At 41.1% G+C, this 14,333-nt stretch overlaps 1 protein-coding gene across 1 annotated transcript in view; it reads right to left on the reverse strand.

The window, feature by feature from the left end:
* The window catches only part of LOC135554800 (NLR family CARD domain-containing protein 3-like), a 41,494-nt gene extending 27,681 nt beyond the window's left edge, over positions 1 to 13,813 (reverse strand). Inside the window, exons 1-2 of the mRNA XM_064987237.1 lie at positions 13,730 to 13,813; positions 13,086 to 13,184 (exon numbers count right to left, since the gene is read on the reverse strand). Coding sequence (XP_064843309.1) covers positions 13,086 to 13,168 — 83 coding nt within the window. The 5' untranslated portion in view covers positions 13,169 to 13,184; positions 13,730 to 13,813. The remainder of the gene's footprint in view (positions 1 to 13,085; positions 13,185 to 13,729) is intronic.
* Positions 13,814 to 14,333: the final 520 nt, after the last annotated feature.

Consider the following 14,333-nt stretch of genomic DNA (forward strand, 5'->3'; position numbering starts at 1 on the left):
TTTCAACAGACATTCTGGAACTGAGTTCTGTTCCCACCACTGTTCTAACGTTCCATATGAGACACAGTTTCAACAGACATTCTGGAACTGAGTTCTGTTCCATATGAGACACAGTTTCAACAGACATTCTGGAACTGAGTTCTGTTCCCACCACTGTTCTAACGTTCCATATGAGACACAGTTTCAACAGACATTCTGGAACTGAGTTCTGTTTCCACCACTGTTCTAACGTTCCATATGAGACACAGTTTCAACAGACATTCTGGAACTGAGTTCTGTTTCCACCACTGTTCTAACGTTCCATATGAGACACAGTTTCAACAGACATTCTGGAACTGAGTTCTGTTTCCACCACTGTTCTAACGTTCCATATGAGACACAGTTTCAACAGACATTCTGGAACTGAGTTCTGTTTCCACCACTGTTCTAACGTTCCATATGAGACACAGTTTCAACAGACATTCTGGAACTGAGTTCTGTTTCCACCACTGTTCTAACGTTCCATATGAGACACAGTTTCAACAGACATTCTGGAACTGAGTTCTGTTTCCACCACTGTTCTAACGTTCCATATGAGACACAGTTTCAACAGACATTCTGGAACTGAGTTCTGTTTCCACCACTGTTCTAACGTTCCATATGAGACATAGTTTAAGTTGGAACTCAAAACCAAGTTCTGGAACTGTTCTCCACTGATGTTTCCACCACTGTTCCAACTGTTATGAGACTGTAGGACGTTCCATATGAGACACAGTTTCAACAGACATTCTGGAACTGAGTTCTGTTTCCACCACTGTTCTACAATGAGTTCAGTTTCAACAGACATTCTGGAACTGAGTTCTGTTTCCACCACTGTTCTAACGTTCCATATGAGACACAGTTTCAACAGACATTCTGGAACTGAGTTCTGTTTCCACCACTGTTCTAACGTTCCATATGAGACACAGTTTCAACAAACATTCTGGAACTGAGTTCTGTTTCCACCACTGTTCTCGTTCCATATGAGACACAGTTTCAACAGACATTCTGGAACTGAGTTGTATCCACCACTGTTCTAAGTTCCATATGAGACACAGTTTCAACAGACATTCTGGAACTGAGTTCTGTTTCCACCACTGTTCTAACGTTCCATATGAGACACAGTTTCAACAGACATTCTGGAAAGGATGGAGTTCTGTTTCCACCACTGTTCTAACGTTCCATATGAGACACAGTTTCAACAGACATTCTGGAACTGAGTTCTGTTCCCACCACTGTTCTCCACCATGAGACACTTTCAACAGACATTCTGGAACGTTTTACTGTTCTGATGAGACACAGTTTCAACAGACATTCTGGAACTGAGTTCTGTTTCCACCACTGTTCTAACGTTCCATATGAGACACAGTTTCAACAGACATTCTGGAACTGAGTTCTGTTTCCACCACTGTTCTAACGTTCCATATGAGACACAGTTTCAACAGACATTCTGGAACTGAGTTCTGTTTCCACCACTGTTCTAACGTTCCATATGAGACACAGTTTCAACAGACATTCTGGAACTGAGTTCTGTTTCCACCACTGTTCTAACGTTCCATATGAGACACAGTTTCAACAGACATTCTGGAACTGAGTTCTGTTTCCACCACTGTTCTAACGTTCCATATGAGACACAGTTTCAACAGACATTCTGGAACTGAGTTCTGTTTCCACCACTGTTCTAACGTTCCATATGAGACACAGTTTCAACAGACATTCTGGAACTGAGTTCTGTTTCCACCACTGTTCTAACGTTCCATATGAGACACAGTTTCAACAGACATTCTGGAACTGAGTTCTGTTTCCACCACTGTTCTAACGTTCCATATGAGTCACAGTTTCAACAGACATTCTGGAACTGAGTTCTGTTTCCACCACTGTTCTAACGTTCCATATGAGTCACAGTTTCAACAGACATTCTGGAACTGAGTTCTGTTTCCACCACTGTTCTAACGTTCCATATGAGTCACAGTTTCCAGACTGAGTTCCACCTGTTTCCACCACTGTTCTAACGTTCCATATGAGTCACAGTTTCAACAGACATTCTGGAACTGAGTTCTGTTTCCACCACTAAGTTCCATATGAGTCACAGTTTCAACAGACATTCTGGAACCTGTTTCCAGTCACAGTTTCAACAGACTGTGGAACTGAGTTCTACTGTTCTAACGTTCCATATGAGTCACAGTTTCAACAGACATTCTGGAACTGAGTTCTGTTTCCACCACTGTTCTAACGTTCCATATGAGTCACAGTTTCAACAGACATTCTGGAACTGAGTTCTGTTTCCACCACCAGGTCTCCCTCTCCATGCAATCTGATTCATTATGATCTAGGATCAGGTCCCCCTCTCCATGTAATCTGATTCATTATGATCTAGGATCAGGTCCCTCCTCTCCATGTAATCTGATTCATTATGATCTAGGATCAGGTCCTCTCCATGTAATCTGATTCATTATGATCTAGGATCAGGTCCTCCCTCTCCATGTAATCTGATTCATTATGATCTAGGATCAGGTCTCCCTCTCCATGTAATCTGATTCATTATGATCTAGGATCAGGTCCTCTCCATGTAATCTGATTCATTGTGATCTAGGATCAGGTCCCCCTCTCCATGTAATCTGATTCATTATGATCTAGGATCAGGTCCCCCTCTCCATGTAATCTGATTCATTATGATCTAGGATCAGGTCTCCCTCTCCATGTAATCTGATTCATTATGATCTAGGATCAGGTCCCCTCTCCATGTAATCTGATTCATTATGATCTAGGATCAGGTCCCATGTAATCTGATTCATTATGATCTAGGATCCTCTCCATGTAATCTGATTCATTATGATCTAGGATCAGGTCCCCTCTCCATGTAATCTGATTCATTATGATCTAGGATCAGGTCCTCCTCTCCATGTAATCTGATTCATTATGATCTAGGATCAGGTCCTCTCCATGTAATCTGATTCATTATGATCTAGGATCAGGTCGATTCCTCTCCATGTAATCTGATTCATTATGATCTAGGTCCTCACTCTCCATGTAATCTGATTCATTATGATCTAGGATCAGGTCCCCCTCTCCATGTAATCTGATTCATTATGATCTAGGATCAGGTCCTCCTCTCCATGTAATCTGATTCATTATGATCTAGGATCAGGTCCTCCTCCCCATGTAATCTGATTCATTATGAACTAGGATCAGGTCCCCCACTACTGGATCAGAGCGTCTGCTAAATGACTCACTACTGGATCAGAGCGTCTGCTAAATGACTCACCTCTGCATCAGAGCGCCTGCTAAATGACTCACTACTGCATCAGAGCGCCTGCTAAAAATGACTCACTACTGGATCAGAGCGCCTGCTAAATGACTCACTACTGGATCAGAGCGTCTGCTAAATGACTCACCTCTGCATCAGAGCACCTGCTAAATGACTCACTACTGGATCAGAGCGTCTGCTAAATGACTCACTACTGGATCAGAGCGTCTGCTAAATGACTCACTACTGGATCAGAGCGTCTGGTAAATGACTCACCTCTGCATCAGAGCGCCTGCTAAATGACTCACTACTGGATCAGAGCGTCTGCTAAATGACTCACCACTGCATCAGAGCGCCTGCTAAATGACTCACCTCTGCATCAGAGCGTCTGCTAAATGACTCACTACTGGGTCAGAGCGTCTGCTAAATGACTCACTACTGGATCAGAGCGTCTGCTAAATGACTCACTACTGCATCAGAGCGCCTGCTAAATGACTCACCTCTGCATCAGAGCGTCTGCTAAATGACTCACTACTGGATCAGAGAGTCTGCTAAATGACTCACCTCTGCATCAGAGCGTCTGCTAAATGACTCACTACTGGATCAGAGAGTCTGCTAAATGACTCACCTCTGCATCAGAGCGTCTGCTGAATGACTACAATGTAAATGATGCAGCCACCACAATGCTTGAACATATGGAGAATGGCAGTCAGTTAGGGGTTGTATTGGATTTGCCCCAAACATAACACTTTGTATTCAGGACATAAAGTGAACTGCTTTGTACACATGTTGTTGCAGTTTTGCTTTAGTGGCTTGTTACAAACAGGATGCATGTTTTAGAATATTTTTATTCTGTTCAGGCTTCCTTCTTTTCACTCTGTCAATGAGGTTAGTATTGAGGAGTAACTATACTGTTGTTGATCCATCCTCAGTGTTCTCCTATCACAGCCATTAAACTCTGTAACTGTTTTAAAGTCACCATTGGCCTCATGCTGAAATCAATGAGTGGTTTCCTTCCTCTCCGGCAACTAAGTTAGGAAGACGCCTGTATCTTTGTAGTGACTGGGTGTATTGATTCACCATCCAAAGTGTAATTAATAACAACTTCACCAGAGGCTCAAAGGCAAATTCAATGTCTGCTTTTGTTTTTCCCATCTACCAATAAGTGCCCTTCTTTGTGAGGCATGGAGATGGAGATGGGAATTTGGACTTGTGGTTTTACTTAATTCTCCGTACTGGCTAATGATTATCAAGCTGATTCTGATCTAATCATTAATTCATACATTGCGCCCCTGACCTGAGAGGATGGAAGTTCAATATGTAGCTAGATGTAGATGGCTAACGTTTAATAGTTAACTAGCTAACGTTGCGAACCAAGCTTTTTACCCAAGTAGCCGAGGACATCAAATAAAGGTATGCACAGTATTTATTACCTCTCTCATCCTGCCTCATTTACACATGCTGTATATAGATCTACTGTATTTATTACCTCTCTCATCCTGCCTCATTTACACATGCTGTATATAGATCTACTGTATTTATTACCTCTCTCATCCTGCCTCATTTACACATGCTGTATATAGATCTACTGTATTTATTACCTCTCTCATCCTGCCTCATTTACACATGCTGTATATAGATCTACTGTATGTATTACCTCTCTCATCCTGCCTCATTTACACATGCTGTATATAGATCTACTGTATTTATTACCTCTCTCATCCTGCCTCATTTACACATGCTGTATATAGATCTACTGTATGTATTACCTCTCTCATCCTGCCTCATTTACACATGCTGTATATAGATCTACTGTATTTATTACCTCTCTCATCCTGCCTCATTTACACATGCTGTATATAGATCTACTGTATTTATTACCTCTCTCATCCTGCCTCATTTACACATGCTGTATATAGATCTACTGTATTTATTACCTCTCTCATCCTGCCTCATTTACACATGCTGTATATAGATCTACTGTATTTATTACCTCTCTCATCCTGCCTCATTTACACATGCTGTATATAGATCTACTGTATTTATTACCTCTCTCATCCTGCCTCATTTACACATGCTGTATATAGATCTACTGTATTTATTACCTCTCTCATCCTGCCTCATTTACACATGCTGTATATAGATCTACTGTATTTATTACCTCTCTCATCCTGCCTCATTTACACATGCTGTATATAGATCTACTGTATTTATTACCTCTCTCATCCTGCCTCATTTACACATGCTGTATATATATCTACTGTATTTATAACCTCTGTTATCCTGCCTCATTTACACATGCTGTATATAGATCTACTGTATTTATTACCTCTCATCCTGCCTCATTTACACATGCTGTATATAGATCTACTGTATTTATTACCTCTCTTATCCTGCCTCATTTACACATGCTGTATATAGATCTACTGTATGTATTACCTCTCTCATCCTGCCTCATTTACACATGCTGTATATAGATCTACTGTATTATTGCTTGTATGTTGGTTCATTCCATGTGTAACTCTGTGTTGTCTGTGTCGAACTGCTTTGCTTTATCTTGGCCAGGTCGCAGTTGCAAATGAGAACTTGTTCTCAACTAGCCTACCTGGTTAAATAAAGGTGTTCTCAACTAGCCTACTTGGTTAAATAAAGGTGTTCTCAACTAGCCTACCTGGTTAAATAAAGGTGTTCTCAACTAGCCTACCTGGTTAAATAAAGGTGTTCTCAACAAGCCTACCTGGTTCAATAAAGGTGTTCTCAACTAGCCTACCTGGTTCAATAAAGGTGTTCTCAACTAGTTGTACCTGGTTAAATGGTGTTCTCAACTAGCCTACCTGGTTAAATAAAGGTGTTCTCAACTAGCCTACCTGGATAAATAAAGGTGTTCTCAACTAGCCTACCTGGATAAATAAAGGTGTTCTCAACTAGCCTACCTGGTTAAATAAAGGTGTTCTCAACTAGCCTACCTGGTTAAATAAAGTTGAAATTCAAATTAAACAGTATGACAGGGTGATAGACTGTTTTGTTCTTCTGAACTTTTGTTGCTGAAGAGAATCTCTTCTCTCACTCTGTTTTGGTTCATGCAGGTGACTGACAGGGTGCCATCTCTTCTCTCACTCTGTTTTGGTTCATGCAGGTGACTGAAAGGTGTTCTCTTCTCTCACTCTGTTTTGGTTCATGCAGGTGACTGTGACAGGGTGCCATCTCTTCTCTCACTCTGTTTTGGTTCATGCAGGTGACTGAAGGGTGCCATCAAATTACTCTGTTTTGACATGCAGGTGACTGACTGCCATCTTTCTCTTCTGTTTTGGTTCATGCAGGTGACTGACAGGGTGCCATCTCTTCTCTCACTCTGTTTTGGTTCATGCAGGTGACTGACAGGGTGCCATCTCTTCTCTCACTCTGTTTTGGTTCATGCAGGTGACTGACAGGGTGCCATCTCTTCTCTCACTCTGTTTTGGTTCATGCAGGTGACTGACAGGGTGCCATCTCTTCTCTCACTCTGTTTTGGTTCATGCAGGTGACTGACAGGGTGCCATCTCTTCTCTCACTCTGTTTTGGTTCATGCAGGTGACTGTGACAGGGTGCCATCTCTTCTCTCACTCTGTTTTGGTTCATGCAGGTGACTGTGACAGGGTGCCATCTCTTCTCTCACTCTGTTTTGGTTCATGCAGGTGACTGACAGGGTGCCATCTCTTCTCTCACTCTGTTTTGGTTCATGCAGGTGACTGACAGGGTGCCATCTCTTCTCTCACTCTGTTTTGGTTCATGCAGGTGACTGACAGGATGCCATCTCTTCTCTCACTCTGTTTTGGTTCATGCAGGTGACTGTGACAGGGTGCCATCTCTTCTCTCACTCTGTTTTGGTTCATGCAGGTGACTGACAGGGTGCCATCTCTTCTCTCACTCTGTTTTGGTTCATGCAGGTGACTGACAGGGTGCCATCTCTTCTCTCACTCTGTTTTGGTTCATGCAGGTGACTGTGACAGGGTGCCATCTCTTCTCTCACTCTGTTTTGGTTCATGCAGTTGACAGTGACAGGGTGCCATCTCTTCTCTCACTCTGTTTTGGTTCATGCAGTTGACTGTGACAGGGTGCCATCTCTTCTCTCACTCTGTTTTGGTTCATGCAGGTGACTGTGACAGGGTGCCATCTCTTCTCTCACTCTGTTTTGGTTCATGCAGTTGACTGTGACAGGGTGCCATCTCTTCTCTCACTCTGTTTTGGTTCATGCAGGTGACTGTGACAGGGTGCCATCTCTTCTCTCACTCTGTTTTGGTTCATGCAGTTGACAGTGACAGGGTGCCATCTCTTCTCTCACTCTGTTTTGGTTCATGCAGGTGACTGTGACAGGGTGCCATCTCTTCTCTCACTCTGTTTTGGTTCATGCAGGTGACTGTGACAGGTTGCCATCTCTTCTCTCACTCTGTTTTGGTTCATGCAGGTGACTGACAGGGTGCCATCTCTTCTCTCACTCTGTTTTGGTTCATGCAGGTGACTGACAGGGTGCCATCTCTTCTCTCACTCTGTTTTGGTTCATGCAGGTGACTGACGGTGCCATCTCTTCTCTCACTCTGTTTTGGTTCATGCAGGTGACTGTGACAGGGTGCCATCTCTTCTCTCACTCTGTTTTGGTTCATGCAGGTGACTGACAGGGTGCCATCTCTTCTCTCACTCTGTTTTGGTTCATGCAGGTGACTGTGACAGGGTGCCATCTCTTCTCTCACTCTGTTTTGGTTCATGCAGGTGACTGTGACAGGGTGTTATCTCTTCTCTACTGTGGTGCATTGAGGTGGTTTAAACCTCTCCAGTTAACTAAATGATTCATTTAAGTTTGACATCGAGTGTCCGTGTGTTGAATTTCAACATCAACAACAAGAAGTCTTCAAATCTGCTGACACACACACACACATAAATCAGAACCATGGACTGCCACATATTTAGCTTACGTTGATTAGACTAAATAGTTGTTGGTATCTTTTAGTTGTAACTGTCTGTTAAATGCAGTATGTGTTGTGGACTCCATGCTGTATATAGATCTACTGGACTCCACCGGACAGACTCTCTGATTCAGTGATGAAACAAAGGTGTGGTTGAATTTAATCTGCCACTGTGTCTTCTTATTGTCTGGGCCTTAGGCTTATATATCATGGTTGAAAAGCATATGAACTAGCACGTTATAGAGCAAACACATGTGTTGTACCATGTCTTCCCCAGTGATATTACCCACTATTATCACAACACATGTGTTGTAACATGTCTTCCCAAGTGATATTACCCACTATTATCACAACACATGTGTTGTACCATGTCTTCCCCAGTGATATTACCCACTATTATCACAACACATGTGTTGTACCATGTCTTCCCCAGTGATATTACCCAGGCACCACTGCAGCACCACTGCTGATTATTGTGTGACTTGTTAAGCTCATTTCTCCTCCTGAACCTTTTTAGACTTGGGGCCATAACAAAGGGGCTGAATACTTAATGATTCAAGACATTTCAGCTTTTCATTTTAAATACATTTTGTAAAGACTTCATAAAACATAATTCCACTTTGACATTATGGGGTGTTGTGTGTGTAGGACAGTGACCCCAAAACATCTGAATTAATCCATTTTAAATTCAGGCTTTGACACGACAAAATGTGGAACAATTCAAGGTGTGTGAATACTTTCTGAAGGCAAACCGAAAACCAAAATTGAGAGCTCTCCACTAAAGTTTTACAAACAATTAAACCCTTGAGGCGACGGAAAATAATATTCAAAAGTTTGGTCCATGGACACAGAGGGGTTAAACACTAAAGTTACCGACTAGCTTGCCTCGCTAGCAGGTCGTTCGTCTGAACAACAAACTTCGATATCTCAACACTGTAGCGAACTCCATCGTTATTCCCGAAGATCGCCTCAGCCCACTCTGTGCGATTACTTCAAAGCAAATATGGTAATATTATGGAACTGGACTCCATGGCAGATGCAATGAACTAGTTTTCATCAGAAAAAAACATTGTTAAAAATGTAAGGTGTCCAGCCTACTTGAAGAGCCCCGAAAATAATATTCAAAAGTTTGGTCCTTGGATACAGAGAGGTTAAACACTAAAGTTACCATCCATCTAGTGAAGAGAGGAGAACCAGACAGTGGAAGTGTAAAGATAGCTAACAAACATTTGTATATTGCACTGTTCCGTACAATTGACCTTATTTTAGCGGCCCAAAAACATAACACTTCCAGGTCAACTGTAATATGAATACCAATGTAAAGCACCATTTCTCCCCTTTCCAGCTAAATCAATGAGGAGACCTTCAGGCTGCCCGCCTCTGCATGAATGAAGGCAATGAGCAGCCAGAGGAAAATACTGAGCATAGGGGTTGGCAATGTTCTGTAGTCAGTCATGATTGGCTCAGTGTTCTGTCACTCATGGAGACACTACGTCACCTCAACAACTACAGTGAGATCTCTAAAATTCAAGCCCATTGGGTGCTGCCATAGAGTTACATTAGTAGTGTCCAACCAAAAGGCTCAAGGTCATTGGCCACAGATAAAATGAACATCACGTTATATCTACCGTGGCTTTGATTGGATCATATCAGCATCATGTTATATCTACAGTAGCTTTGATTGGACTGATCATATCAGCATCATGTTATATCTACAGTAGCTTTGATTGGACTGATCATATCAGCATCATGTTATATCTACCGTAGCTTTGATTGGATCATATCAACATCATGTTATATCTACAGTAGCTTTGATTGGACTGATCATATCAACATCATGTTATATCTACCGTGGCTTTGATTGGATCATATCAACATCATGTTATATCTACCGTAGCTTTGATTGGATCATATCAACATCATGTTATATCTACAGTAGCTTTGATTGGACTGATCATATCAACATCATGTTATATCTACCGTGGCTTTGATTGGACTGATCATATCAACATCATGCTATATCTACCGTGGCTTTGATTGGACTGATCATATCAACATCATGTTATATCTACAGTAGCTTTGATTGGACTGATCATATCAGCATCATGTTATATCTACAGTAGCTTTGATTGGACTGATCATATCAGCATCATGTTATATCTACAGTAGCTTTGATTGGACTGATCATATCAACATCATGTTATATCTACAGTAGCTTTGATTGGACTGATCATATCAGCATCATGTTATATCTACAGTAGCTTTGATTGGACTGATCATATCAGCATCATGTTATATCTACAGTAGCTTTGATTGGACTGATCATATCAGCATCATGTTATATCTACAGTAGATTTGATTGGACTGATCATATCAACATCATGTTATATCTACAGTAGCTTTGATTGGATCATATCAGCATCATGTTATATCTACAGTAGCTTTGATTGGACTGATCATATCAGCATCATGTTATATCTACAGTAGCTTTGATTGGACTGATCATATCAGCATCATGTTATATCTACATTAGCTTTGATTGGACTGATCATATCAACATCATGTTATATCTACAGTGGCTTTGATTGGATCATATTAACATCATGTTATATCTACATTAGCTTTGATTGGACTGATCATATCAACATCATGTTATATCTACAGTAGATTTGATTGGACTGATCATATCAGCATCATGTTATATCTACATTAGCTTTGATTGGACTGATCATATTAACATCATGTTATATCTACATTAGCTTTGATTGGACTGATCATATTAACATCATGTTATATCTACCGTGGCTTTGATTGGATCATATCAGCATCGTACTTTCAAAACCGTTGCAAAGCAAATCACTAGTCTACTATTCAGTGAGAGGGGGTCCAAGTCTTTTCCAATCACTAGTCTGCTATTCAGTGAGAGGGGGTGTGGTCCAAGTCTTTTCCAATCACTAGCCTGCTGTTCAGTGAGAGGGGGTGTGGTCCAAGTCTTTTCCAATCACTAGTCTGCTATTCAGTGAGAGGGGGTCCAAGTCTTTTCCAATCACTAGTCTGCTATTCAGTGAGAGGGGGTCCAAGTCTTTTCCAATCACTAGTCTGCTATTCAGTGAGAGGGGGTGTGGTACAAGTCTTTCCAATCACTAGTCTGCTATTCAGTGAGAGGGGGTCCAAGTCTTTTCCAATCACTAGTCTGCTATTCAGTGAGAGGGGGTCCAAGTCTTTTCCAATCACTAGTCTGCTATTCAGTGAGAGGGGGTCCAAGTCTTTTCCAATCACTAGTCTGCTATTCAGTGAGAGGGGGTCCAAGTCTTTTCCAATCACTAGTCTGCTATTCAGTGAGAGGGGGTCCAAGTCTTTTCCAATCACTAGTCTGCTATTCAGTTAGAGGGGGTCCAAGTCTTTTCCAATCACTAGTCTGCTATTCAGTGAGAGGGGGTCCAAGTCTTTTCCAATCACTAGCCTGCTATTCAGTGAGAGGGGGTCCAAGTCTTTTCCAATCACTAGTCTGCTATTCAGTTAGAGGGGGTCCGTCTTTTCCAATCACTAGTCTGCTATTCAGTGAGAGGGGGTCCAAGTCTTTTCCAATCACTAGTCTGCTATTCAGTTAGAGGGGGTCCAAGTCTTTTCCAATCACTAGTCTGCTATTCAGTGAGAGGGGTCCAAGTCTTTTCCAATCACTAGTCTGCTATTCAGTGAGAGGGGGTCCAAGTCTTTTCCAATCACTAGTCTGCTATTCAGTGAGAGGGGGTCCAAGTCTTTTCCAATCACTAGTCTGCTATTCAGTGAGAGGGGGTCCAAGTCTTTTCCAAGCTTAAAATTATAAACATTCCCCTGCAACACCATGGACCAGAAAAGGTTGAATACATTGGCCATGCTGTGACTTCTGCTGAGTTCAAAACAACTGGAAACGTGGAAATCTCAGATTTCAGTGAGTTCAAGACAACTAGGAACTCAGTAAAAAAAACTAGCTCCAATTGAGAAAATAGGTCTTGAATCGTCATCCAACTATAAATTCTAAGTCGGGGCCTCTGGCCTTTTCAAGAGCTCCGACCTGAAGATGAATGATGCATTTATCAGAGTTCCAAGTTGTCTTGAAAGCACCATAAATCCAGAGAAGGCCAGACTTTGATGACAAAGTTCAATGACTAAATTTGCCCACAAGAATCGCCGCGCCGCCCCACCCTACACAGCCCTTATTTGAAGTGTTTCTACAATTCCCTATGGGAAAAATGCAAGGTGGAAAAACTATTGGAACAATTTCCCTGTTTGACCGCTAGGTGTTATGGGTACTACAACACCTCCACTGTGGGGCTCTATAAAACTATTGGAACCATTTCCCTGTTTGACCGCTAGGTGTTATGGGTACTATGACACCTCCACTGTGGGTCTCTAAAGATCAAATGAAACAGGAGAATCTAGAGAATGTAACAATATTAGTTTCATCTTGCTGTGATGCAACAATATTCACTGTGATGTAACAATATTCGCCTTGTAATGTAACAATATTCGCTGTGATGTAACAATATTCGCTGTGATGTAACAATATTCGCTGTGATGTTCAGCCCCCAAAATGAAAAAAGAAAACAAAATAATTTCATAGAATTGAACTCAGACCACTTTCTCTTGGTCACAGACGGACAACAACACTTAGTGTTTCCAGCTGAAGATGTAATGAATCTGAACACATTTGAATGGTGTCTCTGTGCCGCTCAGTTGACGTTTAGGAAAAAATATCAGACACTAAAATCTATCTTAGAACAGTAATATTTTACACATGAAGGTACCCAGAAGACTTCATTTCTGATGAAAAAACACAAGTGTGAAAAAATTATGGATATAAACTCTTCATAAATTGCTAAACAAAATTGTACTCTCACCTCTTAACGTTGGTTTCATGGTCCCCAGAGAGACTCATTTTAGAGGCAGGGCCCCCCTCCTCTCTCTCCCCAGAGAGACTCATTTTCGAGCAATGACCCCTAAACAGAGATCCAACATGTCATTGAACTATAATACATGAATAAATATACAAATTGTAAAATATCCACAATATACGAATATATGAATATGTTTTTTCATTTTATTGCCTACGCCCAGTTAGCGCCATTTTGTATGATTGAACTGTCACATAGCTGTCCCAGGTGAAATGGACTGTTACATCTGAGTGTTTTACTGTCATTCACTAAACTAAAATTACACCATACATTTAATTTATCTTCACACTTTATAATAATCCCTGGGAAAAGTCTTACCTTGTAGCCTGAATTCACAACCAGAACATGTCAAGTCATTGAAATATTCTGCTGAGAGAGCACCTTGCTGATGACAAGCGGCTCTGTATCTTCAACTTTCTACCAACTTTATACCAACATCCTACATGAATAACTCCTGGTAGGATACTTACTATCCCAACTTCAACATTCTACCAACATCCTACATGAATAATTCCTGGTAGGATCCTTACTATCTCAACTTCAACATTCTACCAACATCCTACATGAATAATTCCTGGTAGGATCCTTACCTTGTAGCCTGAATTCAAAACCAGAACATGTCAAGTCAGTGAGAGTTTCCTTTGTGTTGAGAAAGAAACCAAGGGAACAGTTTATTCACCTCCCCAATGTCAAGAAACTTTGTGTAATTTTTGTTACTGATTAATTTAGGACTCCATCAGCTCTGTTAAAGTTTAGTGGCTCTGACCCCATGTCAGCATCATCAGAAACCCAGTTTAACCTGTTTACCAGAAAAGCCTTGGGTTTACAATAACATCACTGTGTAGCTACTGCTATCCTACAGTCAGATGACCTAGTGACCTCATGGTGGAATGTTATTCATATTGTATCATTATTACCTAGTGACCTCATGGTGGAATGTTATTCATATTGTATCATTATTACCTAGTGACCTCATGGTGGAATGTTATTCATATTGTATCATTATTACCTAGTGACCTCATGGTGGAATGTTATTCATATTGTACCATTATTACCTAGTGACCTCATGGTGGAATGTTATTCATATTGTATCATTATTACCTAGTGACCTCATGATGGAATGTTATTCATATTGTATCATTATTACCTAGTGACCTCATGGTGGAATGTTATTCATATTGTATCATTATTACC

The sequence above is a fragment of the Oncorhynchus masou genome, chromosome 14 (genome assembly GCF_036934945.1).
Source record: "Oncorhynchus masou masou isolate Uvic2021 chromosome 14, UVic_Omas_1.1, whole genome shotgun sequence".
Classification (NCBI taxonomy): domain Eukaryota; kingdom Metazoa; phylum Chordata; class Actinopteri; order Salmoniformes; family Salmonidae; genus Oncorhynchus; species Oncorhynchus masou.